The sequence below is a fragment of the Ceratotherium simum genome, chromosome X (genome assembly GCF_057802395.1).
Source record: "Ceratotherium simum simum isolate JZ-2026a chromosome X, ASM5780239v1, whole genome shotgun sequence".
Classification (NCBI taxonomy): domain Eukaryota; kingdom Metazoa; phylum Chordata; class Mammalia; order Perissodactyla; family Rhinocerotidae; genus Ceratotherium; species Ceratotherium simum.
Genome location: NC_141940.1, coordinates 4,807,764 through 4,835,586, shown reverse-complemented (window position 1 = coordinate 4,835,586; position 27,823 = coordinate 4,807,764). Strand labels below are relative to the sequence as shown.

At 48.5% G+C, this 27,823-nt stretch overlaps 2 protein-coding genes across 3 annotated transcripts in view; one reads left to right on the top strand and one right to left on the bottom strand.

Moving 5' to 3' along the window:
• Positions 1-22,835, top strand: part of MTMR1 (myotubularin related protein 1) — a 69,158-nt gene extending 46,323 nt beyond the window's left edge. For both annotated transcript variants that reach the window (XM_087427536.1, XM_087427535.1), the window contains 4 exons: positions 3,538-3,630; positions 9,562-9,675; positions 13,453-13,629; positions 20,411-22,835. In XM_087427536.1, the coding sequence (XP_087283662.1) occupies positions 3,538-3,630; positions 9,562-9,675; positions 13,453-13,629; positions 20,411-20,572 (546 nt within the window). In that variant the 3' untranslated portion in view covers positions 20,573-22,835. The remainder of the gene's footprint in view (positions 1-3,537; positions 3,631-9,561; positions 9,676-13,452; positions 13,630-20,410) is intronic.
• A 1,154-nt stretch (positions 22,836-23,989) lies between these two features.
• Positions 23,990-27,823, bottom strand: part of CD99L2 (CD99 molecule like 2) — a 99,601-nt gene continuing 95,767 nt past the window's right edge. Inside the window, exon 9 of the mRNA XM_087427537.1 lies at positions 23,990-26,917. Coding sequence (XP_087283663.1) covers positions 26,853-26,917 — 65 coding nt within the window. The 3' untranslated portion in view covers positions 23,990-26,852. The remainder of the gene's footprint in view (positions 26,918-27,823) is intronic.

Here is a 27,823-nt window from a genome sequence, read left to right as displayed (position 1 = left end):
CTCTTCCTTCCCTGAGTTTCTGTGGATGAGCTGTCTGAGTTCCTACCTGAGGCCAATTCCTATTCTTTCCCACCTGTACCGTCATCTGCCTCATGGACCTTGTCATGGACCACTTTTTTCCTGTTTCTGCCTCTGTCCTGCCTCCATTTTCCCCTCTCTCCTACATCATTCCTTTTGGTATAGAAACATGCTATTATCCAACCGTAAAAAGCCAACCATCTTGACCCCACTTCCCCCTCCAGCTGTCACTCCAATTAATCTGCTCCCTGTTACAATAAAGCTCCTCAAAACTGTTGTCTGCACTCACTGTCACTTTCTCTCCTTCTGGTCTGTCTTGAACCCACTGCAGCTAGACTTCCTCCTCACAAGCCCCCCTTGAAAGTACTCTTGTCACATTTTCCAAGTCCTTCTCTTACTTGGTCTGAGCATTTGACACTGTTGATTCTTCCCTTCTTCTGGAAACACCTTCTTCACTTGGCTTCTAGGTCTCTACAACCTTTTGAATTTTCTCCTACCTTCTGGTCCTTGCTCTCTCCCCAACCTCTTAATGTTTGAGTACCCCAGGGCTCAATCCCTGGATCGGTACTCATCTGTGTGCTTAATCCCTTAGTGATCTCAGCCAGTCCCATGACTTTAAATACATGTATTTCATTATGTTGTCTCTTCGCCATTGCCACTGATGCCCGCTTAACTCAGGTCTGGCCATCTCCCGAAGGATTATTATGGCAGTCTCCTAACTAGCCTCTCTGTCACCTATACCCAACCAATCCGTCGTTCCCCACTGGAGCCAGACAGGGTGTTCCAAGAAGCAGATCTGATGCTGCCACTCCCAAGCGTCAATCCCTCAGAGCCTTCCCGTGGCCTACGGGATTGTGGGCAAACTCCTCAGCGTGGCATTCAAGGCCCTTCGTGATCTGGCCCTAGTCTGCCTTTCCAGCCTTGCCTCATCCCCTGAGCCTCAGCCGTTTCCAGCTACTTATGGCATCCCTTGTGCCCCCACCACATTCCCACTGCTTAAAATATAATATATCCCTGGCTAGCCAGGAAGCAGGTACCTTCCTGTCCTTCAAGGTTTATCTCAAGTGACACCTCTTCCATGACTGTGACTTTCCCTCCTTGTTCCCTCCTCTGCCCCATTCTAAGATTGCCACTTGCTCCTTTGTGGCCCCACCATAGCCCTCTCAGACTCAGAAGCCCTTGGAACACTATTGCCCTCATTATTTACAGGTCTTTCTCCCACAACTAGACCATAAATTAATTATTCATCCAGCACAGGTACCGTGTCTCATTTGTCTTGGTACCCCAGGTGTCTAGCCAAGGGCCTGGCCTCTACTAGACACCATGAAAATGCCAGAAATCCCAAGGGCCAGGAAGCATGCCTTGCAAGCACCATAGGAGTTCAGTGAATGTCTATTAAAAGAAAAAATGAATCTGAAATTGTGAACTGTCAGTGTAAGACTGTTCCCTAGGTGCCTCAAGTACTGAAGAGCCAGTTGTACAAATTATTTTATAAAGGGGAAGTACAAGTCGTGTGCCGCATAATGATCTTTTGGTCAACGATGGACCACATAGACGACGGTGGTCCCATAAGATTAGTACCATACAGCCTAGGTGTGTAGTAGGTTGTACCATCTAGGTTTGTGTAAGTGCACTCTATGACGTGTGCACAACGGCAAAATCACCTAACGACGCATTTCTCAGAATGTGTACCCATCGTTAAGTGATGCATGACTGGACAGAAATAAGGCAATGCATGCAGCTGCTATGGAAAAGAGTATGGCGGTTCCTCAAAAAATTAAAAGTGGAATTACCATATGATCCAGCGAGTCTGCTTCTGGGTGTATGCTCAAACACATATTTGCACACCCATGTTCATAGTAGCATAATTCACAATAGCCCAAATGTGGAAGCGACCCACGTCCACCCACAGGTGAATAGATAAACAAAATGTGGCATATACATACAATGGAATTATTCACCTTAAAAAGGAAGGAGATTCTGACACATGGTACAACATGGATGAACCTTGAGGATATTATGCCAAGTGAAATAAGCCAGTCACAAAAGGAAAAGTATTGTATGATTCTACTTATACGAGGTCCTAGAGCAGTCAACTTCACAGAGACAGAAAGTAAGATGGTGGGTGCCAGGGGCTGGGGGAGGGGGAGTTAGTGTTTAATGGGGAGAGAGTTTCAGTTTGGGAAGATGAAAAAGTTCTGGAGATGGATGGTGGTGATGGTTGCACAACAATGTGAATGTACTTAACGCTGCTGAACTGTACACTTAAAAATGGTTAAAATGGTAAATTTGATGTTATGTATATTTCACCACAATTAATTTTTTTTAAATGGCAATACAATGTTACTCTAAGGTGTTGACGTTGACTTGGTTATTTCCTTGTTTTTATGTCTTTCCTGGTGGCGATTTCATAGACGCAGTGTTTTTTGCTCTTTCTAGCTGGTGATTGTGTTGTATCTTCAAAATGTGTTTTTCTTTCTCATCCTTTTGCTTAGTCATCAGATTATTTGAAGCTTCTCTTAGAATGCTCATTCTTGAGCTATTGTTTAACTTGACATTTTCAGTGTTTTTGTCGGTCCTGTTTATGTTTTTGACATTATCTTTTACCTTTTAGTATGAATCTATTAATATCTTCTAAAATATGAAAAGGTATGAAACACAATACTGGATGTCAAATATCTCAAAACTGGAAAAAAAGAAGTGCAGTACTAGACTACCTGAAGCAAGGACTCCTCCCATTATCATCTCAAGAGTGAGATTTTGGGGTTTTCCGAGTCATGCAGAATTGGCTAAAACTTGTAGGTTGTTAATCGGTATTTTGATTCTCAGACTTCTTGACATTTCTGAAAAATGGAAAATCTGTTTTTACACTTGTGGAGAAAATGGCAGTGGTTATGTGCTTTATGAGATGCTAATTGGTAGTCCCACATTGACACTGTGCACTTGGTGTGGTGGCTAGGGTTGACCCCTTAATTTGGACTGAAGTTTGCTGGCTGTTTGCTTGTAACTTCTTGATCCCAGCTATATGAAATAAAAATTATAAAACAATCAACAGGTAAATAGTACACTGAAATTTTGTTTCCTAAGAGTGATGGAAGTCAATGCAATTCAATGAACATTTTTGAGTGGCACATTATGTGCCAGGAATTCTGTTAAGGCCTTGGGACACAGAAAGGAGACATGATTCTTGTCACCAGGCAACTTAAAGTCACTTTTTTTTTTTGGTGAGGAACATTAGTCCTGAGCTAACATCTGTTGCCAATCCTCCTCTTTTTGCTGAGGAAGATTGTCCCTGGGCTAACATCCGTGCCCATCTTCCTCTACTTTATATGGGATGCCGCCACAGCATGGCCTGACAAGCAGTGTGTAGGTCTGTGCCCGGGATCCAAACCTGTGAACCCTGGGCTGCCAAAACAGTGTGTGCAAACTTAACTGCTACGCCAACGGGCCGGCCCCTAAAGTGACTTTTGAGAGGACCATAGCATATGTTAAAACGTTTAACCTCTTGTTTCTTTTCAGCGTGTGGGCCATGGCAATGACAACCACGCAGATGCTGACCGATCCCCAATATTTCTTCAGTTTATTGATTGTGTTTGGCAAATGACAAGACAGGTGAGAGATTTCAAGTATATTTCTGACCTACATAGTCTGATTCAAACATATCTTAGAGTTGAAGATTAGATAAACTTTCATTTCCTGTTCATTCAAAATGAAGACGTGTATGTGTGTAAAATATGACCTCTCTGTTATTTCAGTTTGATTCTAATTCACTTAGAAATATAAGCAGAAAATTAGAAACAACCAATTTCACACCAAAAGCTACTTTTCTCGTGCATATTGTTTTTGTCCGTCATCTTGTCCACCAGCTGTGCAGACCAAGGCCCTGCTTCCCAGTCACTCTGCTTCTCTTGCTCCCTTCTTTCAGCAGAAGGAAACACACTCCTCTGCTGGGCAGGAAATGTAAGATTCCTCCAGGTATTAGAGAGGGGGATGTGACTGACCTCCCAGGCCAGCAAAGGGGATTAGACCAGGGAATCCAGGAATCTGCACACCCTGCCCCAGGCCACAGCCCTTCCAACCCCAAGGTCGCTGAGAGAAATGAGAATTCAAGAACCAACGGCAGATAGGAAGCTTCGGAATGTCTCATCATTACCTGGTGCTTAGTTTCCACACCCCAATGCCCCGGGCCCTGGTGAGCAAGGGGGCCACGCAGGGATCCCCTCGCTAAGCTAGTTGGGCCCCGATGGCTTCCGTTCACAGCAGGCCATGAGGCATGTGCTGTTTTTCCCCCTCATCTCCAACATCCAAACCTGAGTTTGGGGTCTTACCCTCATGATAGGAGATAGTGCCAGGGAAGGGGACCTGGAACCAGAGAAAGCCAGAGCCAGAGAGAGTGCCAGAGAGAGACAAAGGGAGACAGAGTAATCTACAGGGGGGAGAACATAGACAGACAGACAGAGACAGAGAATACAGAAGACAGAATAGCTTCCTGAGTGCCTGCTGCCCAGCCTGGCTGAGGATGTGGTTGTGAGGAAGAGACTGAGAGGATAGAGAACCATGGTCTGGCCTCTCTCCTTCCTATCTGCCCTGAGCCCTGGCCTTGGCCGCTTCAGTCACATGAAGGGAACCAGCTGGAAAGACTGCTGGCAACCTGCCGTGACTCCACAAACAGCCATGTGCTCATGATTGATCCTCCTGGCTGGCTTACACGATCAGCCTGGGACCTTTGCAAAGGACATCTGCCTCCCACACCCTGTCGTCTGTGAAATACCAGTCCATTTCCTCTCTGTGAGCCTCTGTTACAGATGGGAGTAATGGGACAAGAAAAAGGGTGAGAACCCCCGCACTGCCTATGCTGCCCTCTCTGCCTCAGTTTGGGCTCCTCCCCAAGGGCCACCTGAAGGACCCAGAGCCCTAGCTCTCCAACCAGAGTCCACACCCAGAAACTTTAAAGATGTGCATGTTTGGGACCCACCCCTGGAGACCCTTCTTCCTGTGGGCCTGGGGAGAGGCCCAGGTGTGTGTAGTTTTTAAAAGTTCCCAAGTGGTTCTGATATGTAAATAAGTTAGAGGACCGGTGATCTAGACCAGTGGCTCCAAGTGCAGTCCTGGGGCCGTAGCCTCAGCCTCTCCTGGGAACTAGTTAGAGATGCAAATTCTCAGGCCCGGCGCCAGACCTGCTGACACTGGTTGGTGGGGCACCCAGCACTGTGGTTCACAAGCCCTTCAGAGGATTTTGCTCTAGACCAGTCCTGCTCAAACTTTAATCAGCACACACATCCCTTGGGGATCTTATTAAAATGCAGATTCTGATCCGTGGGTCTGGGGCAAGCCTGAGAGTCTTCATTTCTAACAAGTTCCCAGGTCACGCTGCTGGTCCATAGATCACACTTGGAGTAGCAAGGGTCTAGAGAGCATAGACATTCCTTCAGAAATAAGGGAAAAGAATGGTGGGGGGGAGGGTTCTGAGCAGCCAAAGTAGATTTCAGAGCCCTCAGGCCCTTGCTTAGAACTGTCTCCTGCTTTTTAGACCCAGCCCCAGCTTCCCTTAAGCTGATTGGGCTCTCACATCATCTGAGTGTCAGGTCACAGCTGATTCAAAGTGATGGGGAGTGGTAAGAGAGGATGGTCTCGGAGGTAGGCATCCAACAGTACGAGTGACAGGTAGCAGCAAGCACATACTCAAAAGGCACAGAGGCTGGCCAGAGGTCTTCCCGTTCGTAGTGCCATGCACTTCTTGCTATTTGTATCGACGCCAAGCCAGCAACAAAATTAAATGATGGTTACATTCAGGTTAAGACAAGAAAGTATGAAATACATTTTATAAAAATTGCGTTAAAAAGTTGAACACAAAAAATAATTCTGAAAAGCACCATTTTTATGGATGGGAAGTAGCTTATTCCTCCCAAGTGTCTAGATAAATGTGTGTGTGTGTGTGTGTGTGTGTGTGTTTTTAACATCTTCAAACTGACTTCCGTTTTTCATATTGCTTAGTGCCTATTTTCATGTCTAATCTCTCTCATTTTTGTATTGTTTATTGGATTTTAAGAAAGAAAAGAGATTTGGATTAGAAGATTTCAGATGCCTCTCACAGCTCTAAGACTCTGTGAAATGTGTATAAGTAATTTCTTGTAAAATAACATTGTTAATGCATTAGAAGCAGAAACATGAATGATTAGTCTTTAACTATCAATTAAGTCCAAGGGAATGAAATGTAGCTTGTTAGAAAAGATGCATTCATGTAACAAGATTAACTTATTTTTAAGTTGTCTACTGCTAAATCAAGTAAGCTAGATCAGTGTAAAGTTGTCAGAAATCGCAGAATAAAATGAACTAGTCTGTGTGTACAATTGATGTAAAAGGAACTAAGGGAAAAAGTAATTGAGGTGGATTCTTTAGGGTTTTCTATATATAAAATCATGTCATCTGCAAATAGTGACAGTTTCACTTCTTCCTTTCCAATTTGGATCCCTTTTATTTCTTTCTCTTGCCTGATTGCTCTGGCTAGGACTTCCAATACTATGTTAAATAGGAGTGGTGACAGTGGGCATCCTTGTCTGGTTCCTGTTCTTAGAGGGATAGCTTTCAGTAGTTACTGCAATAAAAAAAAAAAAAAAAGTAATTGAGGGACTCTTTAGAGAAGAGTCTCGAAGACATTCTACAAAAACCATAGTGTAATAGACTCTTTACTCTTTGGGATAGGTTTAATAGTCATTGATATTTTTGTCCCTCAAGAGGTGCAGAATTTCATTATGGATTTCTGTGGAGTTTTTGAGACCATGCTTTCTAGGTAGATGGTATAGTTTCCAGGAGAAGAGGCAAAAACTGTGAATCACAGACTCACTCTTTTCTTTGTATTACTCTAGCTGTTGCCACTTCCCCTAATGAAATGTTTTCTGAGTTGAACTTAATGCCCCAGTGCCCTGTGAATGTGAATAGCAGTCCTGACCCAAGGCGAGTAAATGGAGCCCTTGTGTCATGGGTGCCACCCATCCAGATCTCCCATGCCTAATGCCCACGTGGCTAAATCCAGAATGCAGGCTCCGGTTAGGAATGAAGACTCATACGACTTCAAAAATATGTCAGTAAAAGCCTTGCTGTCCTGTTAGTAAACATATATTTTTATTTTTATTTTTTTTGTGAGGAAGATCAGCCCTGAGCTAACATCCTGCTGAATCCTCCACTTTTTGCTGAGGAAGGCCGGCTCTGAGCTAACATCTATTGCCAATCCTCCTCCTTTTTTTTTTTTCCCCCAAAGCCCCAGTAGATAGTTGTATGTCATAGTTGCACATCCTTCTAGTTGCTGTATGTGGGATGCGGCCTCAGCATGGCCGGACAAGCGGTGCATTGGTGCGCGCCCGGGATCCGAACCCGGGCCGCCAGTAGCAGAGCGCGTGCACTTAACCACTAAGCCACGGGGCCGGCCCAGTAAACATATATTTTTAAATGTTTGAAAATAAAATATAGATCTTCCATTCCTATCCTTGATTTAATAAAGCTTCAATATACATAAATGTTTATATTTGCTTAATTAATAAATTTAGTGGTACCAATAATTTATGAAATAGGGTATAACTAAGCTGCATAGAAAATACTGTGAAGATGGACATAATGTTCTTGGCCTTTTAAAAGATAGCCATTTGGAATGTGAAGCCATTGTCAGAGGTGCAAGGGACAATCTTAAAGGCTCTGAAAGAGGATTCACCAGTAGCTATCTTTAGCATTATCAGCCAGATTTCATTGATTTAGTTCATTATTGATTTAGTTCATTTAAGAATAAGAATACTGGTAAGAACAACCACCACAGCTAGTTTCCAGAGGTTTCTGAAGAAGTGGTATTCTGATGGGGCTCCTTAGGAGAGAGTTGTGCGTCTCTATGAAAGCAATCCTTAAGATGGAGAGAGAGGCAGATCTTAATCCAAGGTAGCTGAGCAGAATTTCTTAAATTGGATAATGTAATAGTGTGATGGTAGGAAAATAAATTCAGGTGGAGTTTGGACAGTCCTGGATTGACTTGTTTCTAATTGAGAAGCTTGTCCTTGGTCTAGTAAAATAATAAAGCTACGCTAAAAAATAAATTTGTCTATCAATGATCCTGGTTGTCACTTTAGAGATGATAGGATTAGTCACAATTGTGTGCCAACAGCACTCCGATCAGGGAATAGGTCTTTAAAGTAAACTGACAAAAATATGCTGGGTAGTTCTATTTGGTTTTGTTCTAATTGGCATTGCTTCATTCATGAGGTGATAAATATTTTACTATGTTTTAAAATTAGAATTCTGGCACATGGTAGGCCTCCAGTACATGCTTGCTGCTAGGATCATTATTATCATTGCCAGATCATCTCCTCATAGCTACTAAATGCCAGTTACTGGATAGAACCTTCTGGCAATGGTAAAGTCTTCATCGGAATTCTCCAAAACCCCATTAAGAATTACCTAAAACAACAGTTGAGGTGATCATATGATTTTCTTCATTATTCTTTCTTTTATTTTTTTGTAAGGAAGATCAGCCCTAAGCTAACATCCACGCTAATCCTCCTCTTTTTTTGGTGAGGAAGATCGGCTCTGAGCTAACATCTATTGCCAATCCTCCTCCTTTTTTTTTTTTTTCCTCCCAAAGCCCCAGTGGATAGTTGTATGTCATAGTTGCACATCCTTCTAGTTGCTGTATGTGGGACATGGCCTCAGCATGGCCAGAGAAGTGGTGCGTTGGTGTGCGCCCGGCATCTGAACCCGGGCCGCCAGTAGCAGAGCACGCGCACTTAACCACTAAGCCACAGGGCCGGCCCTGATTTTCTTCATTATTCTGTTAATATGGTGAACTACAGTAATTTATATTTTTTATAACATTGATTTTCAAATGTTAAACCAACCTTGCATTACTGAGATAAATCCCACTTGGTCATGTTGTGTTACCCTTCTTATATATTGTCAGATTCAACTTGCTTATATATTATAAGGATTTGGGAATGTATGTTCATGGAGTTGTCTCTGTGGGAAGGTTTTTTATTATGAGTTGTTTCTTTAATAGATAGAGTTTCTATTTCTTCTTGAGGCAGTTTTGGTATATGCTGTGCCTGGGAACCCCCCCTCCCTTCTCCATGGCTCAGAAATGTGCCTCCAGGTGGAAAGCTGAGATAATAGGACTCGCCTCATTTGTTTCCCTTCTCTCAGGGTGTTCACTGTCCCAGGCTGCCTGTTGCCAAAGTCTGAAAACAGTTGTTTAACATATTTTGTTCAGCTTTCTAATTGGCTCTGGCAGAAGGGTGAACGTGAGCTCTGTTCTACCATCATGACGAGAAGTGGGGGCTACATAAGCTATTTCAGGCATTGAAGAGTACAACAATTTTTGTTGCTTCTGGTTGTCTCTCAGCCAGCTCTATATGCTTGAACTTGAAACTATAGATAGTTAAGTTCTACAGGGGTTCAGTTTTCCTTTTGGAATGTGAGGCCATTGTCAGAGTTGACACAAAAAATTAGCACCACTTTGTTTTAGAAATTGAACTTTAAAATTAAACCTTATTTCTCTCTCCATTGAAGTTTCCTTCAGCGTTCGAGTTTAATGAACTATTCTTGATTACAATTTTGGATCACCTTTATAGCTGTCTCTTTGGGACTTTCTTGTGCAACTGTGAACAGCAGCGATTCCAAGAGGTAAGTGTCATATAGCCAGTCTATTGCTTTCCTGATTGCTTGGATGCCTTTTCCATTAAGTGCCACTGTAGAAGAGGGACTGAATGGAGAGGGGACTTGGGTCTAGCCCTGCTGTTGTCTCTAAATGGAGGGGTGGCAGTAGATGCCCTCCCAGGCTTCACCAGCCCCAGAGCATGTGCCTAGTCTTCCAGGTTGTCTGATACAAGCCCCTTACTTTATGGACGCTGGGGGCTGGGACCCAGTGAGCCCATAGCTCTCTGAGGTCTCTAAGGTCTGTTGGGCTAGTACTAGACTCTGGACCCCCTAAACTCCAAGCTCATGTACGTTCCACTGCACCGACTCCAAAATGATATGATTCTGCTTGTCATTCTCTGTGCTGTTGGACCGAAGGGTACTTGGAGACCTTAGAAAATGAAGTCTGTAGATGAGCCCAAAACCTCCCTCTAGGTAGCAAGCTAAACTTTCTTTTCCATCAACCTGATAAAGAAGCAGCTACCAAGCTTCTCAGAGTTACGTTTCACCCTTTTGCTTTTCTCCTCATTTTGGGATAAAAGAAATGATCAAAAGTGAGGAAGCATTGGGAAGAGGCAGCTTAAAGAGTATCCTCTGGTTAATAGAAAAGGACTACTGCTCGTGGTCTAAACATAGTTGAACATTATAGAATTTAGGGGAAAACAGTAGGTCCCGAGCACCCACCTCCCTCTTTCTGAGCAGCCTCCCCACAGCTGACCAGGCCCTCTCTCCCCCACCTCACTGGCCTCCCCCGCTCAGTCTCTTCCCTTGTGACCCATCTCTAAACTTGGAGTTGCCTGGGCCCAGTCCTGGGTTCTCTTCTCACCCCAAACTCTGTTCTTTCTCTAGGTGACTTCCTCCATCTCAGGGACCAAAATGCCACACCCCTGTTCCTCCCCTGCTCTTTCGCATCTCAGTAATGGCGCCTCTGCCCATCGAGATGCTGAGGCCAGATACATAGGGCCCAACTGCAATTCCTCCCTTGCCCTCACCCCAGCTGCCATGTCCGGTCCATCAGTGAGTGCTGCTGGCCCTGTCCCTGAAACAGACTCTTAATCTGGCCACTTCTCACTGCTTTACAGCTACAAGGCTAGTTCAAGCCGCCATCGTCTCGCATTTGGACTGAGGCAGCTGCCCAGGAACGGGCTTCCCTGCCTCCATTTCTGACCTCCAGAACACTGTAAACATTGCAACCAGGGCAGCGTTCCCAAACTTCAGGCCTGTCATGTGCCTGTCCCCTGCTTGAAACCTCCCTGTGGCTTCCCATTGCAATGAGGATAAAATTCACCTTCTTCGGGCCCAGTGTGATGGGACTCTGTTTACCTTGTAATAAAAAGAAAAAAATATTTTAAAGAGTGAATTTTATGATGTGACTTATATCTCAATAAAGCCATTAAAAAAATCAGCAACAGAAGAATGAAGTTCATATGTAGAATTTAAACCCTTATGGTTTTATCTTTTTTTGCCAAATTGTACTTAAAAAACAATCAGCTCTCTTGAGATATAATTTACATACCATGCAATTCACCCTTTTAAAGTATACAGTTCAGTGGTTTTTAGTATATTCAGAGTGTGTAACCATCACCACCATCTAATTTCATAAAATTTTCATCACCTCAAAAAAAAACTCCATACCCATTAGCAATCACTCCCCATTCTCCTCTCCCCCCAGCCCCTGGCACATAATTTACTTTACATCTCTATGGATTTGCCTATTCTGGACATTTCATATAAATGGAGTCATATCATATTTGTCCTCCTGTGATTGGCTTCTTTCACCAAGCATAATGTTTTCGAGGTTCATCAATGTTGCAGCATGTACCAGTACTTCATGCCTTTTTATGGCTCAATAATATTCCAGTGTATGGCTAGATCATATTTTGTTTACACAGTCATTAGCAGAGGGACTTTTGGGTTGTTTCCACTTTGGCTATTGTGAATAAAGCTGTTATGAACATTTGTGTACAAGTCTTTGTGTGGACATATGCTTTCATTTTTCTTCGGTAGACACCTAGGAGTGGAGTTGCTGGGTCCTATATAACTCTAGGTTTAACCTTTTGAAGAACTGCCAGACTTTTCCAAAGCAGTTGCAACGTTTTATATTCTCACCAGCAATGTATGAGGGTCCATTTTCTCCACATCCTTGCAGGCACTTGGTACTGAGTGTCTTTTTGATTCTAGCCATCCCAGTGGCTGTGAAGTGGGATCTCATTGTGGTTTTGCTGTGCATTTTCCCTGATGACTAATGATGTTCAGCATCTTTTCACATGCTTATGGCCATCTATGTATTTTCTGTGGACAAATGTTTATTCAAATCCTTCGCCCATTTTTAATTGGGTTGTCTTTTTATTATTGAGTTATAAGAGTTCCTTATGTTATTCTTTCTATATACAAGTCCCTTATCAGATATATGATTTGCAAACATTTTCTCCCATACTGTGGGTTATCTTTTCACTTTTTTGATGGTGTCATTTGAAGCACATAAGTTTTTAATTTTGATGAAGTCTAGTTTATCTATTTTTTCTTTTGTTGCTGTGCTTTTGGTGTCATATCTAAGAAACCATTGCCTAATCCAGGATTGTGAGGATTTGAGCCTGTGTTTTATTATAAGTGTTTTATAGTTTTAGCTCTTACATTTAGGTCTATGATCCATTTTGAGTTTTTTTGTATGTGATGTGAGGTAAGGGTCCAACTTTATTCTTTTGCATGTGGCTATCCAGTTGTCCCAGCACCATTTGTTGAAAAGATTATCTTTCCCCCATTGAATTTTCTTGGCACCATTGTTGAAAGTCAGTTGACTGTAAATGTGGGGGTTCATTTCTGTACACTCTGTTCTATTCCATTGATCTACATGTCTCTCCATCCTATGCCAGCACCACCTATGGTGATTACTGTAGTAAGTTTTGAAATTGGGAAGTGTGAGACCTCCAAATTTGTTCTCCTTTTCAAGATTGTTTTGGCTATTTGGGGTCTCTTGAATTACTGCTGGTATTTCTCTTATAAATACAAAATATAAAATATGAAAAGGTCCTAATGGAATTTTCTGTGTCTAGATAGCTTGTGAGGAAGTCAGCTGGCTTGGGAGCAGCAGAAGGATAGAAAACACTCCTGGCCTCTCCATTGTCTCGTTTCGACTTTGTCACTTTACTTGCTCCATGTTTAATGTTTATCTCTCCCGCCATGCCTGTGGGTTTGGGTGTTTTCATTCAGTTGAGCAATGCAAATAGTTACAGCATTTCTAAATGGTTACTGTAAAATTGGGAGGTGGGGAGATATAATTTAATGATATATTTACTTCTCTATATAAGGCTTCTCCAGCCTGCCACCCCAGCATATTTTTCTCCAGCTAGCCATGATTTCCAGTGAAAGGAATCTTATCTGTAAATTCTACCCACAGTCCCCAGTATTAAGAGTCACAAAAGCAAACTGCAAAGCAGAATAAAAAATGTATTTGTTATTGATTGGCGCCATCATCCTGTGGTTGTTAAAGTTCTCATTCTGCCTTCACATAGACACAATTACCAGATGTTACCTAACTCAGCAATACATTTTTCCAGGACAGCAACTAGTGTATGTGTTCATGCCATCCCCAGCATGAGGCAATGCATAGCAGAGGGATGGGGGTAGGGCTTAGTAAATGTTCCTAAATTTTTCAGAGTTGGAACTCACTTCATTATTCAAGTCCTTTTCTCTATGTAATACAAATTCTTGAGGATATGAAGAAAAGTTGAATTTATTTCAGTGTATTCTTTTTTTGTTTTTCAGGATGTATATACAAAGACTATATCTTTATGGTCTTATATCAATAGCCAGCTTGATGAATTTTCTAATCCCTTCTTTGTGAATTATGAAAACCACGTCTTATATCCTGTTGCTAGTCTGAGTCATTTGGAATTATGGGTAAACTATTATGTGCGATGGAATCCACGAATGAGGCCTCAGGTATCTTTTTGTTTTTCTTCTTTTCAAAAGAGCATGTCTTTTTTGTCCAAGTAAAGATGATGTTGTAGAAATGTGTGCATGCTAGGTATTAACATATGCTGGAGGTTCTCTGCCCTCGCCTCTCAGGGGTCAATCCTTTTCGTCCATGTTACAGCAGGTTTCTTCCACACACTAACCCAGATGCTGTTTGCTGGGTTAGATTTAAAAATCTTAGCACCTCTGTCTTCTACTGCTTGAAAGTACATAGATGAAGTAATTTTGGTTACTGCATTTGACTCTTAGTCTTTCCAGTGACTTGACTGGGAGGCACTGGGAGGGGACAGTACTGATGATTATGCAGGGTACCACATGTGGAGTCAGTGGAAGGGCATTTGGAAAATGCATCACGGTTACAGTTTATAGACTCTGGTAGCACAACAGAAAGAGGGCATGTATTAAGTCACAGAGCAGGCACCCCCTTAAAGAAGGGGTAGAATTTCCCCCTCCTTGCCACGCTTTTTCAATGTAACATTTTCTGAGATTGAAAACATACTGGACAACAGCGCACAGCAGGGCCGGGCAGCTGAGCTGTGGTCACCCTTTGTGTTCAGTGGCTGAGCTCGAGCTGTGGCTGGGGCACCACCAAGTGGGGTTCTGAGGTGCTCCCCCGAGCCTCTGCTCTGCCCCGGGTTTCCCCCTGGTCCTGCCCCTGCCCCCAGTCTCCTACATGGGTAGCCCGGGCCTGGTTGGTGCTGGGTGTGGAGCAGACTGATGGAGGCAGCCCTCAGCTCCGTGAACAGATGGTTTTCTGCTGAGGGCTTTGTAAGTTTAATATTCTTAGTTGACTGGCAGTCCACCAAAGAGCATGTTTCCAGGGCCTTGTTGAACATCATTGCTTCTGTTGGCCCATAGAGGAACCAGTCCCCCTTTCCCCTCTGCCTTCCTCCTCCTCAGTCCTTCCCTCTCCCTCAGGGTCTTCACAATCTCTCCAGGCATGTTTCAGCTCAGTCTTAGTTTGCAAGGCTGCCAAAACCAAGTATCACAGACTGGGTGACTTAAACAACAGAAATGTATTGTCTCACAGTCTGGAGGCTGGAAGTCTGAGATCAAGGTGTTGGCAGGGTTGCTTCCTTCTGTGGGCTGTGAGGGAGAATCTGTTCCAGGCCTCTCTCCTTGGCTTGTAGGTGGCTGTCTTCTCCCTGTGTCTCTTCATATCATTTTCCCTTTATGCATGTCTCTGTGTCCAAATTTTCCTTATTTATAAGGATACCAATTGTACTGAATTAGGGCCCACCCTAATGTTCTCATTTTAACTAGATTTCCTCTGTAAAGACCCTGTCTCCAAATACAGTCACATTCTGAGGTACTGGGGGGTAGGACTCCAACATATGAATTTTGCAGGGACACAATTCAACCCCTAACAATCCCCAAGCCCCACTAACCATGGGGAAGGGGGAGCTGTTCATTTCCCTTCTCAGTTGCCTGGCACTTGAATAAGCGTGGTCCCCAAATTCTTTCCCTGTCCCTCTTCTGAGTGACCTATACCTTGTGTGACTCATCCTCTAAAGAGGAAAACGGGGAGCCTCCTGGCTCCCCATGAGTCCTGCAGCCTCCTTGGTGCCCGAGTCTCACTGCAGTAGAATCTTTCCTGCTCCAGGAGGAGGCAGAGGAGGCCCAGAAGATCCAGAAATGTCCATTTCCTAGTCATGCAGCCAAAGTTGGTCACACAACAGCCTGATGGGCACAGGGCTGGCCTCCACGTACCTTTTGCCCCCACTAAAAGTGGCTGTCCCTGTGCTGAGAAATTGTTCCAGGTGAAGGTAGTTGAGAGTAAAGGGAATGTGGTCAATCCCCATCCCCTCTGCAGGCGGGGCGGGGAAGGAGGAGAGCAGCTGTGGCTGTCGTGGATGGGGTGGGGCCGTTCCTGCTCGCCCTCTACTTGTCCCCGCCCACCCCTTCTTGAAGAGCCTGTCCAGCACTCCCGCCTCCTAGGGCCACTAATCTGCACTAGCCTCCGTTCTGTGTCTTCTTTAAGTTAGTGTTTGATCACCTCTTCCAGCCCTTTGTGGAGCCTTCCTGGGATCAGAGAGACATGCATTTTTGTGCCACTCTCCACTAGTTGGGGGACCCCTGATGAGCAGGAACTGGATCCTCTCTCCTTCTCGCCCCTGGTACCCCTCCTGCCCTCGAGCCTTCCCTCCTCCCACGGGTGTCCTCGTCCCTGCTCACCTAGTGCTAGGGTGACGGAATGTGTACCATCCAAACTAGCAAACTTTGGGATTGAGGGTGTCTCCCAGGCTGGTCTGCAGAATTCCCCAGGGCATGATACCACATCGCCTGTTTCCCTGCCTGCCGCCCCTACAGACCGTGAGCCTGAAACTGCACGGGCCACACCTGGCCTAGTCGTGTGTCCCCAGCACCTGTCATGGTATTTGGCAGTTAATGGGCAACTCCATAAATGTGGCCAGGCCAACAAATCAGTGAATGAGTGAAGAGGCGCCCTCCTCCTCTCCAGGCTCGTTCCCCTGACACATCTGCTCTCTCCAGGCCCTGGAGCCTTCCCCGATTCCCTCTGCCTCCTGCAGTTCTTGCCCCTCAGCCCACTCAAGTCTGCCCATCCTAATCCTTTCCTGTCTCCCCCTGCCTCTCCCTCAACCTCCCCTCCAAACCCAAAACCTCTGGGCTCTTGGACCGGCCTATCTCGTCTCCCTGCCTCGGTCTCTCTCCAGTCTGTGCTCCAACCTGGTGTCAGAGACACCTTGCTCTCCCCAACTAAGTCACAGCTCAGGCATCACCGCCTGTGGCCACCTGACGGCTCCAGCTGCCCACGCCTTACATGCCCCTGGCCCCGAGTCCCCTCAGCTGAGCTCCCGGATTCCGTTCACCAGGCCGCAGTGACAATTTGCTGTTTATTTGCATCTCTCTCCCCTTAGACTTTGCACTCTGCAGGGGTAGGCCCCTGACACAACAACTCCTTGTTGCTAGATTGAACCGTCCCCAAAACAAGAGTTGTGTTTGAGGGAGAACTGTCTTTGAAGTGGCATGCGTGCGTGCCTGGAAACATCAGTGAGCCAGAGAGGTCGCAGCCCCGTCAGCAGCTTCTGTCACGGTTCTCAGCCAAGGAAGTCTGAGTGCAGGGTAGACTGCTCTCCTTTCACGGGAGCCCCATTCCAGAATCACGCTCCTTTCCCACCTCGCTGCTTTGTTTTCAAAACAGCAGCTAAACCCGGGGGCTTCTTGAACACTTCTTTCCAGTCACTAGGGTCAACTTTACTTAGGAACCCAAGCCAGCCTCCGCCTTCCAGCAGCTTCCTCCTAACTGCTGTGTATTTCTGTCCTGCTCAGGCACTTCGATGAGTTCTTCTTTCCTGGGTGGTTCCATTTCATCTCTTGTAGCAACAAGGAAGATGGGCTGTAGGAAGAGTGCCAGAAAGGCTCTCCTTTATTTAAATCAGTGCAGAAAGTTTCCAAATAGTCCTCTGGCTGACTCAAGGGACAGGCGGTTAGTGGGATTTCTTGAACCTTAGTGGGAAACCCCGCAGAACTACAACTTGAACTGAAGTGCCTTTGCTTACACTGGGCTTCTGGGTTACTGCAGGAGAGCGCCGTTTCTCCTCTCTACTCAGCACGCCCCAGATCTGAAGAAATGCTGCTGGGCGGGGAGTGTCCCCTGGGACTAAGATCTCCCTCCTCTCCCACTAGCTCCCTCTGCTGGCGCTACAAGCCTGGCCCTGCACTCCACTGTAAATCTGGTGAGGGCAGGGCCCAGATCTTTCTTAAAACCTGCAAACCACAGGATGCATCTCTTCTCAAATGCACTCAGATTCTTACACGTGTAAGCAGAGTCAGCTTCGTCGTGATCATATGACGATAATGATAACTTGCTGCTACAAGTCGCCATCCTCTAGTGTACCTCTGGGCACTGTACACATGAGACTTCTCTTACCACTCATGCCAATCCCGTGATGCATAGGGAAGGCCCAGAGGAGCCGTAGCTCACCGAACTCTTGCTGCCTGCCATGTGCAGTCATGGAAAGAAAGGCTGCCCCAGGCCAGAACCAAGTCCTGTCTCTGGCAATGACACCTGTCTCTGGTGGTGACTTGATACCTGATGTGGGGCAAGGTCCCGAGCCTCACTGAGACCTCACAGGGGTGCAAGTCTGAAATGAATCCCCACAAAGCACCGGGCACAGTGCTTAGAGGGTGGCATGCAGGTGGTCCAGCTTTTTGTGTTCTCCCTGCCCTGTGCTACACACAAGGGAGAACTGGAGGCGGTCCATGGGCCACAGTTCCCTATCCCAAATGCAACAAGCACGTGTTGGACACCCCCTAGGGGCTGGGCACACAGAACCTGTTGGCGAGCAGGTTGGGCCTTGGTGACGTTGGAGGCCAGAGAAGTGGGCAGGCCCAGGCCGTGGAGGGCCTTGGGAAGCATCTCCGGGAGTTTGTACTTGATCCTAGGGGCCGTGGGAGCCACCCCAGGGTTTGCAGGGCAAGGCCTGGTGTATGTTCTAGAAAGCTCACTCTGGCAGCACTAGGGATACAGGAATGGGGAGGGGGGCAGTGAAGACTGTGGCAAAGGGATCAGCAAGAAGGCTGGGGTGGGTGTCCAGTGACAGGGGACGGGGAGCCAGGCCAGGCGGAGAGGAGGAGGGGGGACAGGAGGAAAGGCAGGGGGCACAAGCCTGTTGGGCCTCCTCTCTCTGAGAAGGAGGGGGCTGGGTTGGCTGCCTGGAGAGGGGCTCCCTGGGTGTCCATCAGAGGATGGCTGGGCAGAGGGCCTGGCAGCCCTCTTGTTTCCTCTGAGACCCACATGCTAACACTCACTGGGTGACTCGCCCTTAGATGAGCATTTTCTCGAACAAGCATGCCTTTAATTTATTGTAAATGAAGATGACATATGGGAAAAGATACGAAAGGCTGCATGGAGATGTAAGATGAGAGTCTCACCCCTGGGCGTGTGTGAAATTGTGTATTTCCCAGCATGGGCGGCCCCTCTCCGAGGCTGCGTGCGTGGGGGTCAGTAATGGCAGCTTGACTGCAAAGTGTTTTGTTGTCTGATTGGAATCAAATGATCCTGCAAACCGGAAAATACCAAATAGGTCCTAAGGCTAAGAGGGGAGCTGTTTCCCACCTCACAGTGGCCTCTAGGATCAGCAGCAAATAAGGTAACTCCCTTGTTTTTTGGGGCCTTTGCCGTCAGACTCACATGTTGCTGTCCCCTCCCTTCTTCCTGTGGCCTGCCCCAGTCAGGAGTTTGCTCCTTGCCTCTCTGGTGCTAGTTACTGAGCACCCTACCACGGTGGAGGCACCTGGCTGCCCTCTGCCTCTCTCATCCTCCCCCTCTCCTCTCTCACAAGCAATCATTCCTGTCTCTGTCTCTCTCTCTGGTCTCTGTCCCAGCTCCCTTCCCTCCTGTTGGGCTGATCCCCATTGGCACCCCTGATGGGACAGTTCACAGTCTTCGGGGGAGGTAGATGACAAAGCAAATGGAGTCCAGAAGGACCCCCACCCAGAGCAAGAGCCCTTTGCGCTGGTCCCTGTGGGATGAAGCCGAGTATGTGGGTGAAAAGGGTGGGGGAAGAATACTCCAGGCAGAAGGACAGTACAGGTGTGGCATCTTCCAAAACCTGAAAGATTCTGGAATGCAGGAGGGGAGTGGACGCAGTACCTGGTGAGAGGTGAGCAGGAGAGGCAGGCTAGGGTGAGACCACACAGGGCCTTGAGGCGAAGATCAGGATGTTACCCTCAGAGCAGCAAGAAGAAGCCACAGGAGGGTGTTAAATGGGCATCACATGGCATGGCTGAGGCTTAGACCCAGGCCTGTGGCTGCTGTGTCCTGATGTCCTGACTGGATTGGGAGCGAAGACAGACAGAAGGAGCTCCCCAGACCCCAACCTGTGCCTCCTTCCCTCACCAGCTGGTCACTTCCCTCCCTGGTCCGCCTCACCCTGAGCGTGGGAGTGCCATGAGGGAAAGCCAGGTGTTGGCTCTCTGGGCCCCCAGCAGGTGCCGAGGAAGGCTTGTTAGCTGAGCAAGGGGGTGGGGTGCTGTGACCAAATAGTCAGACTGGGCATCCCCCATGCCCCAGGAAACCCCTTCTCATTTCTTTATGGCCCACCACCCAGCGATGGGTTTACAAGAGAAAAGGTCATGGAGTGAGGCATTGCTGTGGTGCTGGTGCCCGTGCTGCTGCGTGGAGGCTTGGAGACCAAGGCCCATCTCCTTCCCTGCGGAGGGAGTGGGGAGGTGCCAGTCCCCCCAGGGGAACCCCTCCTTGGGCACTCCCCTCTCCAGGAGCTTCTGTCCGCTCCTGTTCCAACAGATGAAAATGAACACAACTTCAGGTTGTAGAAAGTGCTGATTTCACAGAAATATTCAGTCAGCAGAGCTATTTATAAAAATTGCAGAACTGCCAAGGTAGTGGGGGGTGGGGCATGGGCTCGGCCACCCGCTAGCATGTCTGGCAGTCTTCAGAAGCCCACTCCCTCTGAGTCCGCACGGGCGTGCTGGGGTGCTGCGTGGGGTGCAGTTTCACCTGAACCTGCTTGTCTTCTCTGGCACCCTGGCCAAGCAGGGAAAGAGAGCCAGAGGGTGACGGAGGCCTCCCCGCAGTGTCAGCTGAAGCCCCTGGGCTGTGGAGGGGGGCATCCCTGCACACTTGGGGACAGACCAGTCAATGGCCTAGGAGACTCTGGACGCACGAGGCGTCCTGGTTGGGGCCACATGGTGAAGTGCATGGTGTCAGAAACGCGTGGAGCTCTGGGCCGGCTGCTGACTGCTGTCTCTCTGCTCGCCGCAGATGCCAATCCACCAGAATCTCAAGGAGCTGCTGGCCGTCCGGGCGGAGCTGCAGAAGAGGGTGGAGGACCTGCAGCGGGAGGTGGCCACGCGCGCCTCGTCCTCGTCCGAGCGGGGCTCATCGCCGTCCCACTCAGTCACTCCTGTCCACACCTCGGTCTGACGGGCCCAGAGGCGGCCGTCCCGGCAAGTCCAGCCGTCAAGAACAGACAGCCTGCTGCTCCACTGCTCTCCCCAGCAGCTCAGCAAGGGACCTGCCGCCCGTCCTGGCTGTAGCTTGTGTCTTGCCTTTTAGGAGTAGGCCCAGTGCCCTCGCGTCTGGATGGCACTTCCAACCAGTGCCCGTTTGTGTGGCTAGGGGACAGCTCCCACGGTCGTCAAGCGCGTTTTGTTTTGTGAGCCCTGTTTCCTCCTGTCAGGGTCTTCTCAGGGTAGCCGTCTGTCCTGGCGACCCCATGAGCTGACTTCTTGTCCTGCAGGCAGCTCTGGAAAAACTAGAGGGACTGGGACGCAGTGCTTGGGTTGAAGGAGGCCTCGAGCACTTCCTTCCAAGGTCAACCCTTCATTACAAACACCATTCACTTAGGAACACGTTGCCAGCCACGTGGCTTCTTGCAGCTCTTTGCTGCAACTTACACTGTTGTAAAATTCACCGTCTGGAGGGAGAGGACAGAACAGTGCCCTCGATCCTACAGGTCTCTTCATGCAGTGTCCCCGTGTACCCATTACTGTCGTGTACATATGAGGTATTTTTACAAGGAGAAACATGCCTTTATTTTCCTATGTCCTTTTGTATGTTTAGACTCATCACCCCAGGAGGGATCTGCTTAACTGGAAGGCACGAGAACTTCCTGTCAAACCCAGCTCATGCTGTTGTGTGTACATTTAAACCTCGACTTGATATGGGCCTTGTCCTCACCTAGCTCTGGTTCTTGCCCTTTGAGATGGCCCGGGCCATTGATGGCAATAGCAGGGTTCCCTTGGGATGGCATGGCCAAGGCACGCTCAGTCCTCCAGCCCTGCGGAGGGGAAACAGGACTCGGGCAGCTCTGCACAGGCGCTGGCCTCCCCACGCCTGTCCATCGCTCCTGTGCCGTCCGACCTTACGGCCTCCCCCTCTTGACTGCTGCCGGCTGTTTGCATCAGAGCGAGTCTGCTCTCACCTGTTCTCTGCCTGTCTGAAGACTATTTCTTGTTTTATCGCAATCCCTTCAGCCCAGTTTATTCCTGTGACTGCATGTTGATATTTTAGAGCAGCCACTGTGCTGTGGCTTCAGTTGCCAAAAGCAGAGCCCGCACGTCCCTTGGGTTTCTCATCTCAGAGCCAACCTCAGCCAGTGAGGCCTCTCCTCCTGGTTTTGCAACTTCACTCACTGACTCCGGGCCTCCATCAGTCGGGGCCAGAATTACTGTACGAGCCCCAGGTCCGGCCGCTAATGTTCACAGCTCCTGCACACCCTCCCCCTGCCATGCCATGCCCGCCAGTCACTGGGACCCATGGCCGCAGGAGTGAGGCTTGCCTGCAGCGTCAGTGGGGCCTCCGCAGCTCCTGGGGCCAGACCCGAGTGCAGTGCACATGCACTGTCAAATCACTGGATGCCACGCAAAGTCCTGCATCCTGACCTTATTTTTGAAAATGTATTCTTAAAGGTTTTTTTACAGTCAAATACTTAGAGAATAGATGATTCTTAAGCTTGGAACTTTCTGATTCTTACAGAAAATCTGGTATCCATAAGGTGTCAAATATTTATTCAAGATAATTTGATAACATAAAATCAAGTCTCCATTTTTATCATCTGGGGGGGTGTTTCTAAATCGTAGTTTGATGTTAACTTTTGATTTATGCTCCCACCATACCTGAAAGCTTATTTGTGAATGGATAAACTGGATTATTCAATTATATACTAATATTTTTTACATGGGGACATCTCCCATTTTTTTCCAGAAATATCATTTAATTCCCCAGCTGCACTAAGCCTATTAAACTTGGTGTGGACTGGATGATGCTTCTAACAGAATCAGAGAAGCAAAGTGGGCTTATTCTTGCCGAGGTCAACTAGCCTGGCACCAGGGGTGGGCGCGTGGGTCAGGGGTGGTGCTGAGCTGGTGCCTGGCTGCTGCCCGCCCCTCCCCTTCCTGCTGAGCCCTGCGAGGATCCCTAGCAACTCCCATGCAACTTGAGAGCAGCACAACAGACCATTTTTCTCTGTATGAATGTTCCTAGCACAAAACTGTTTCTAAAACAACTTGAAGTATAGTTTTGTTATGTAAGCAATTCTTTTTTTCGGTTTTATTTAAGTATACTAGAATGTAAAACTTTTATGGTTCAGATTTTTAAAAACTGGTACAGTATCGTATTTGCCACATCTGATGCACTGTATTTCAATCTGTAATTAAAATGATAATATGTTTGCTCTGTGGTCTCATTTTTTGTTGCCTTTTAAGTATTTCAGTATATTTTTCCCTTGGGGAAAATTAGTAATAGTAAACATTCTGTACATGTTATATGCCAGGCACAGTAACTATATATAAAGTGCCTTTCTATGATTTCATTCATTTACTAAATCATAAATGCAACTTATCATGTCTTGAATGTTTTGGCTGAAATGGGTAAGTAGTCTGATTTTAAAATCTGCAATGCCCTTTGACCTTAACCTTGAGGAAAATGTTGAGGACACAGGTAAAGAGGACTGGGGACACTTGAGAGTCGGGTGCAGCTCCAGGAAGGCAGGGCTGTCTTTCGAGGCCCTGAGCCCTAGAATGGAAAATGGAGTGGACTTCTGAGAGGCCCCGGGGCCCCCACTCCAAGTCAAAGGAGGAGCACTGGCCTTTCTGGGGGCTGTAAAGTCCTAGAGGAAGCCACAACGCCCCCTGCAGGTCACTCTCCATGCAGCAGTCACTGTTGCTGTAGTCCCCAGCAGTGACACCAAGCAGCAAGGCTGAGAGGGCCACTGCGCCAGACCCCAGCTGACCCTGCAGAACTTCTGCCCAGAAGAGTCCCGTGGTGGGTTTGGGTTTGAGGACTTGATGCCATTTTGCTACAAGGCTGGTATGGCCCAAAAACACCCACCTCCATGTGAAAACTCTCCCAGTGGCCACGGCATCCTGCTCAGGCTGAAATGTCCAGCTGTCTTCTCAGTTTGCAAGTCACACTGTGAGGTTATGACAAGGGCACATTTTTATCCCCAATAGCCACTTTGTACCTGGGTGCAATGAGTAACAGGGGGCACGGGCCCCCATCCCTCCTCGGCTTTCTCTGGCCTGAAGCAATCACAGGTAATGAGTCTACCCTGGACCCTGGCTTTGAAGAAGGCAGAACAGCAGGTGTGGGAGTGGCGAGTTTGGAGCCTGCCTCTGCCCCTCGCTGGTCCTGTCACACCGGGCACATCACTCTGCATCTCCAGGCCTCCCCTCCAGGAGGAGACCATGCCCTGGAAGCCCCGACACTAAGCCATTCATGGAGAGTGTAAATGCAAGAACTCGAACCTCGAGAAAGACTGGACTGGGGAGGAGGGGAATGAGGTCAGTTCCCTATCTATCGTAAGTTAAGAAAAAAAAAAACATCACTTGACAAAGGAAGTGCCTTAACGCTATCAGAATGCAATGACAAAGGTTCCTCTTTGTTTAATGCAAACACGAGACAGTTCACAATTCACACTTACACAGAAGCACACAAAAAGTACAGGGGATTCTGAGATCAGTCTCCATTTCTTCTTCCTCAGAGAGCTGGTACCGACCCCCAACCCAACTGTCCGAGGCAGTGGACCTGGCACTGCTCTGTGGGTCCCCCACTGGGAGGGCGCCCACCCCACCAAGCTGTGGTGCCTCCACCCCGCACATGCTCAGAGTTGTTACTGTCAACACAGAGCTGCTGCCGCTGCCGCTGCCGCTGCCGCTCCCGGTGAAGCTGGCACATACGGGAGACTTTCAATTGGCCTTTCTCATTCACTCACGTTATGTCACCCGACAGGCCTCAGCTGGCCAATGCACCTTTCAGAGAGAGAGAGTTACCAGAGAGCCCCCTAGGCTTCTGCAGGCGTCAGTGCAGAAGGGGTACGAGAACTGTGCCATGGGTGGCTGAGTGCCCTTCCAGGCATGGCCAGTCTCCAGGAGCAGGTCTGGGCGCTAGGCTTCCTACAGAAGGCACCGAGAGCACTGAGGAAGAGCAAGATGGGTTTCCCTTCACTGTGGTCAGTGCTGCTGAGACAACAGAGTCCCAGCCAGGGCTGACTTTCCATCGCAGCCACGGGACTTCAGGGTCTTCACCATCAGACAAGCCTCACTGTAGAGCTAAGGGGCGGGCGCCTGGCCTCCCAGTGGAGAAGCCCGACAGCTCTAGGGCCAGTGACATGCCAAGGGACACATGGGCCACATCCCTCTCTCATCCCAGTAGCCACCATGACTGTGACTTCTTTGTAAATGTTCACACTTCCTGGTGGCAGGGAGAGAAATATTTTATCACACACAAGTGCTGCCTCATTTTTCTTTCTTTACAATGCCTTGGGCACCTTGGTGAGGCCCTGTCCTGAGGTGATGAGCTGCTGAGCACTGCCCTGACCCCTGCCCAACTCCTGTTACTTAGGACACTGGCCCTCCCCCAGCCCTGAGGGCACCCATCTAGGTGGCAACAAGCCATGGATGCAAAAAGCTTCCATAGCCACCTCCAGCCCAGCACCAGCCGGTGGGGGGGTTCGCAGCCTTTGCCGTCCTCTGGAGGGACAAGCCTGGCAAAGTTGACAACAATCTGGCCAATGAGGTGGAGGGGGGGCGCTGGGAGCAGGCAAACCTTGCAAGCAGTGCCTCCCTCGCTCATTCCTTTCCTTCCTCAGTGTTCTGCACGCCCCTTGCAGACACACAATCCTAGCCTGTCCAGGACAAACTGCCAAGCAGGGGAAGGGGCGTTTCAGGGTCCACGGGCATGTACCAGGGATGGATCTGAAGGGCAGCCTTGAGAGACACTCTACAACAGATTACCATCCCACAATGAGTGTGTTTTTAAAACAACCACTAAAACGCACACATGAGGCAGGCATGATGTGACCTGCAAGGTCTGTTCAGATTTCAGTTGTTTCCCAATAAGTCAGGGTTGCCTCATCCCAGCTCAGTGGACGTGAAGGAGCTAACACACAGCCTGTGGAATGTGTGGGGCTGTCCGTGCAGTGCAAAGAGGCACGTGAAGTTGTGTAAATAGGACCGTACCTTCCGGCTGACTTCTATTACGCTTCCAGAAGTGCTTTTTGACACTGCAAACTGACTATCAGTGGACAGTGGCACTAGACTCCAGCTCAGCCTTTGACAGCAGAGCTTTCAGGGACAGGACCACGTGTAGGCCAAACGGAACATTCCAGGAAGCCAGCTCTGCTCCAGCCCAAACCAGACAGTGTCAGGCCAGGCGAAGGGCCAGTCCCTGGGTTCTGGCATTTACCAAGGTGAGCACGGCCCCCGAGTACCCTTCATCAGGACAGGCCAGGCCAGGTGGGATCACTATGCACTGATCGAGTCAGGTGTATCTCACGAAACCAAGCAAACCCCCCTTTCCCTTCACTCCCTCCTCCTCAAATACATTTTTAGGCAAACGAGCGGCATGCTTCAGGCTTTGATGTTCATTCCTGATGTCTGTAGCTTTTGCTACCAGAATAAGAACACAAACAGGGTGGGGGGTGAGCACCTCCCCAACTCAGGATAAAATTCATTTCCAATGCATAACTGATTCCCAAAAACTAACCATGTCAGCCTGGAGACTGCACCCAGTCCCCTATGGAATCAGGTGGGAATGAGGCCTGAGAGCCACAGCTTCCTACTTGCCCAGAAGATTCCTAAACTCTCAGGGCAGGACTATCATGGCATGCACGTCTGTACTTAAACAAATTAAAGCCTCCACTTGCACCAGCTCTCTGCAAGTCCAGCAGTGTAAACGCTGGAACTGGAAAGAAGGACCAAAATAAAAACACCCCCTGGGGTGTGTATGTGTGGGGTTACCTGCTGCTCACTGGTTTGCTCCCTGCAGGGGCTCCAAGAGAGCTAGGTGCTGGCTGGGCCCCCAGTTATAGCTCTTCGAGGTCACTGCCAGGGGCTGCCTACTGGAAGAAACCCGCCATAGCCTGTCAGCGCAGCATGGAGCAGATTCCACGGCCCTGGATTCAAACTCCTATCCCCTGACCACAACTGTCCTCTTGGCCTCCCCAGCTCACTATGGCCTGGGGGCAGGCTGGCTTTGGGGAGTCGGTGACCCAGCGGCTGGGCTTTCTGCCGGAGCCAGGCCTCCGAGTTCAACACCGTGTGTCTTCAGAGCACCTGCAGCAGGGTGGGCACAGAAACCAGACTTGCACGTGCCCAGAGCTCATCCGGAAAACAGAAGGAGAAGCCAGCGACATGGAACGAGCAGTGCAGCAGCTGTGGGTCCAAATGAAATCAGGAGCTGGGTCACAAGCTGGGCAGAGCCCTCAGATCCGGGGCGGCTGGGGTGGCGGCGGCTCGGCAGACTGCGTTTGCAGCGCGAAATATTTCACTAGGGAGAGAAGACGCCCGTTAGAAGGGATGCATTTCCCCCTGCGCAGAAGGCGCAGAGCCACCATCAAGCCCCTGCTGGGAACAGAAATATCGCTCCCTGTGTGTTCTGTCCAATGGCTGGGGCCGCTCAGCCCATCCTGGACAACCTCCCCTCTGGCACCCACTTTGTCCCCACTGAGGGCAAGCCTGGGTCCTGGAGAGGAGGAGGAAGCTGGACAGACCCTATCAACAGCTCAGCCTCCATTTCCTCATCCGTAAAACAGGAATGCTCCAGACGGGGCTGCTGGGAGGCCTTTTTTAAATAAAGCGCTCACCACACTACCTGGCCTGCACTAGATGCTCCCACCATGGTGGCTAAGAGGCTTGACCGTTATCATGGTGATGGCTACTGCAGACTCGATTCACCCACAATTTACTGCAGGGCTCTCGAACCCACTCAGGGCAGCGCTGCCGGATACTCATCCTAAGCAACGGCATGGAGCACCTCACCCCCGATTACACACCTGCGGGGCCCCGGCCCTGCCGCTGCTGCATTTGGCTCCAGTCACAACATGTACCTGGTCCCCCCACTCTCCCTGTCCGCACCCACTGCAGCCTGAAAGCCCCTCTAGATCTCGGCTGGTGAAAACCAGCCTGCTCCTCCTCCTCACAAAGCCCTGCTCAAGCGCCTCACTGGCATTCTGGGGCCACAGGGCAGATCTGCCTCAAGAGGTTGGCCACTGCAGGCCGGCAGCCTGACCTTACACAGCCTCCAATTGCCAACGACTCCTAAACCCAGAAAGTGCTTGATGACTACGGAAGGGGGAGGCAGGGAGGGGCATGGACCCCAATATTGAGGTCTGTGTTTTAACCAAATTCCCTCCTGCCTTTGGCAACTTTCAAATCAAAAGGTTTCCCTGCAGCT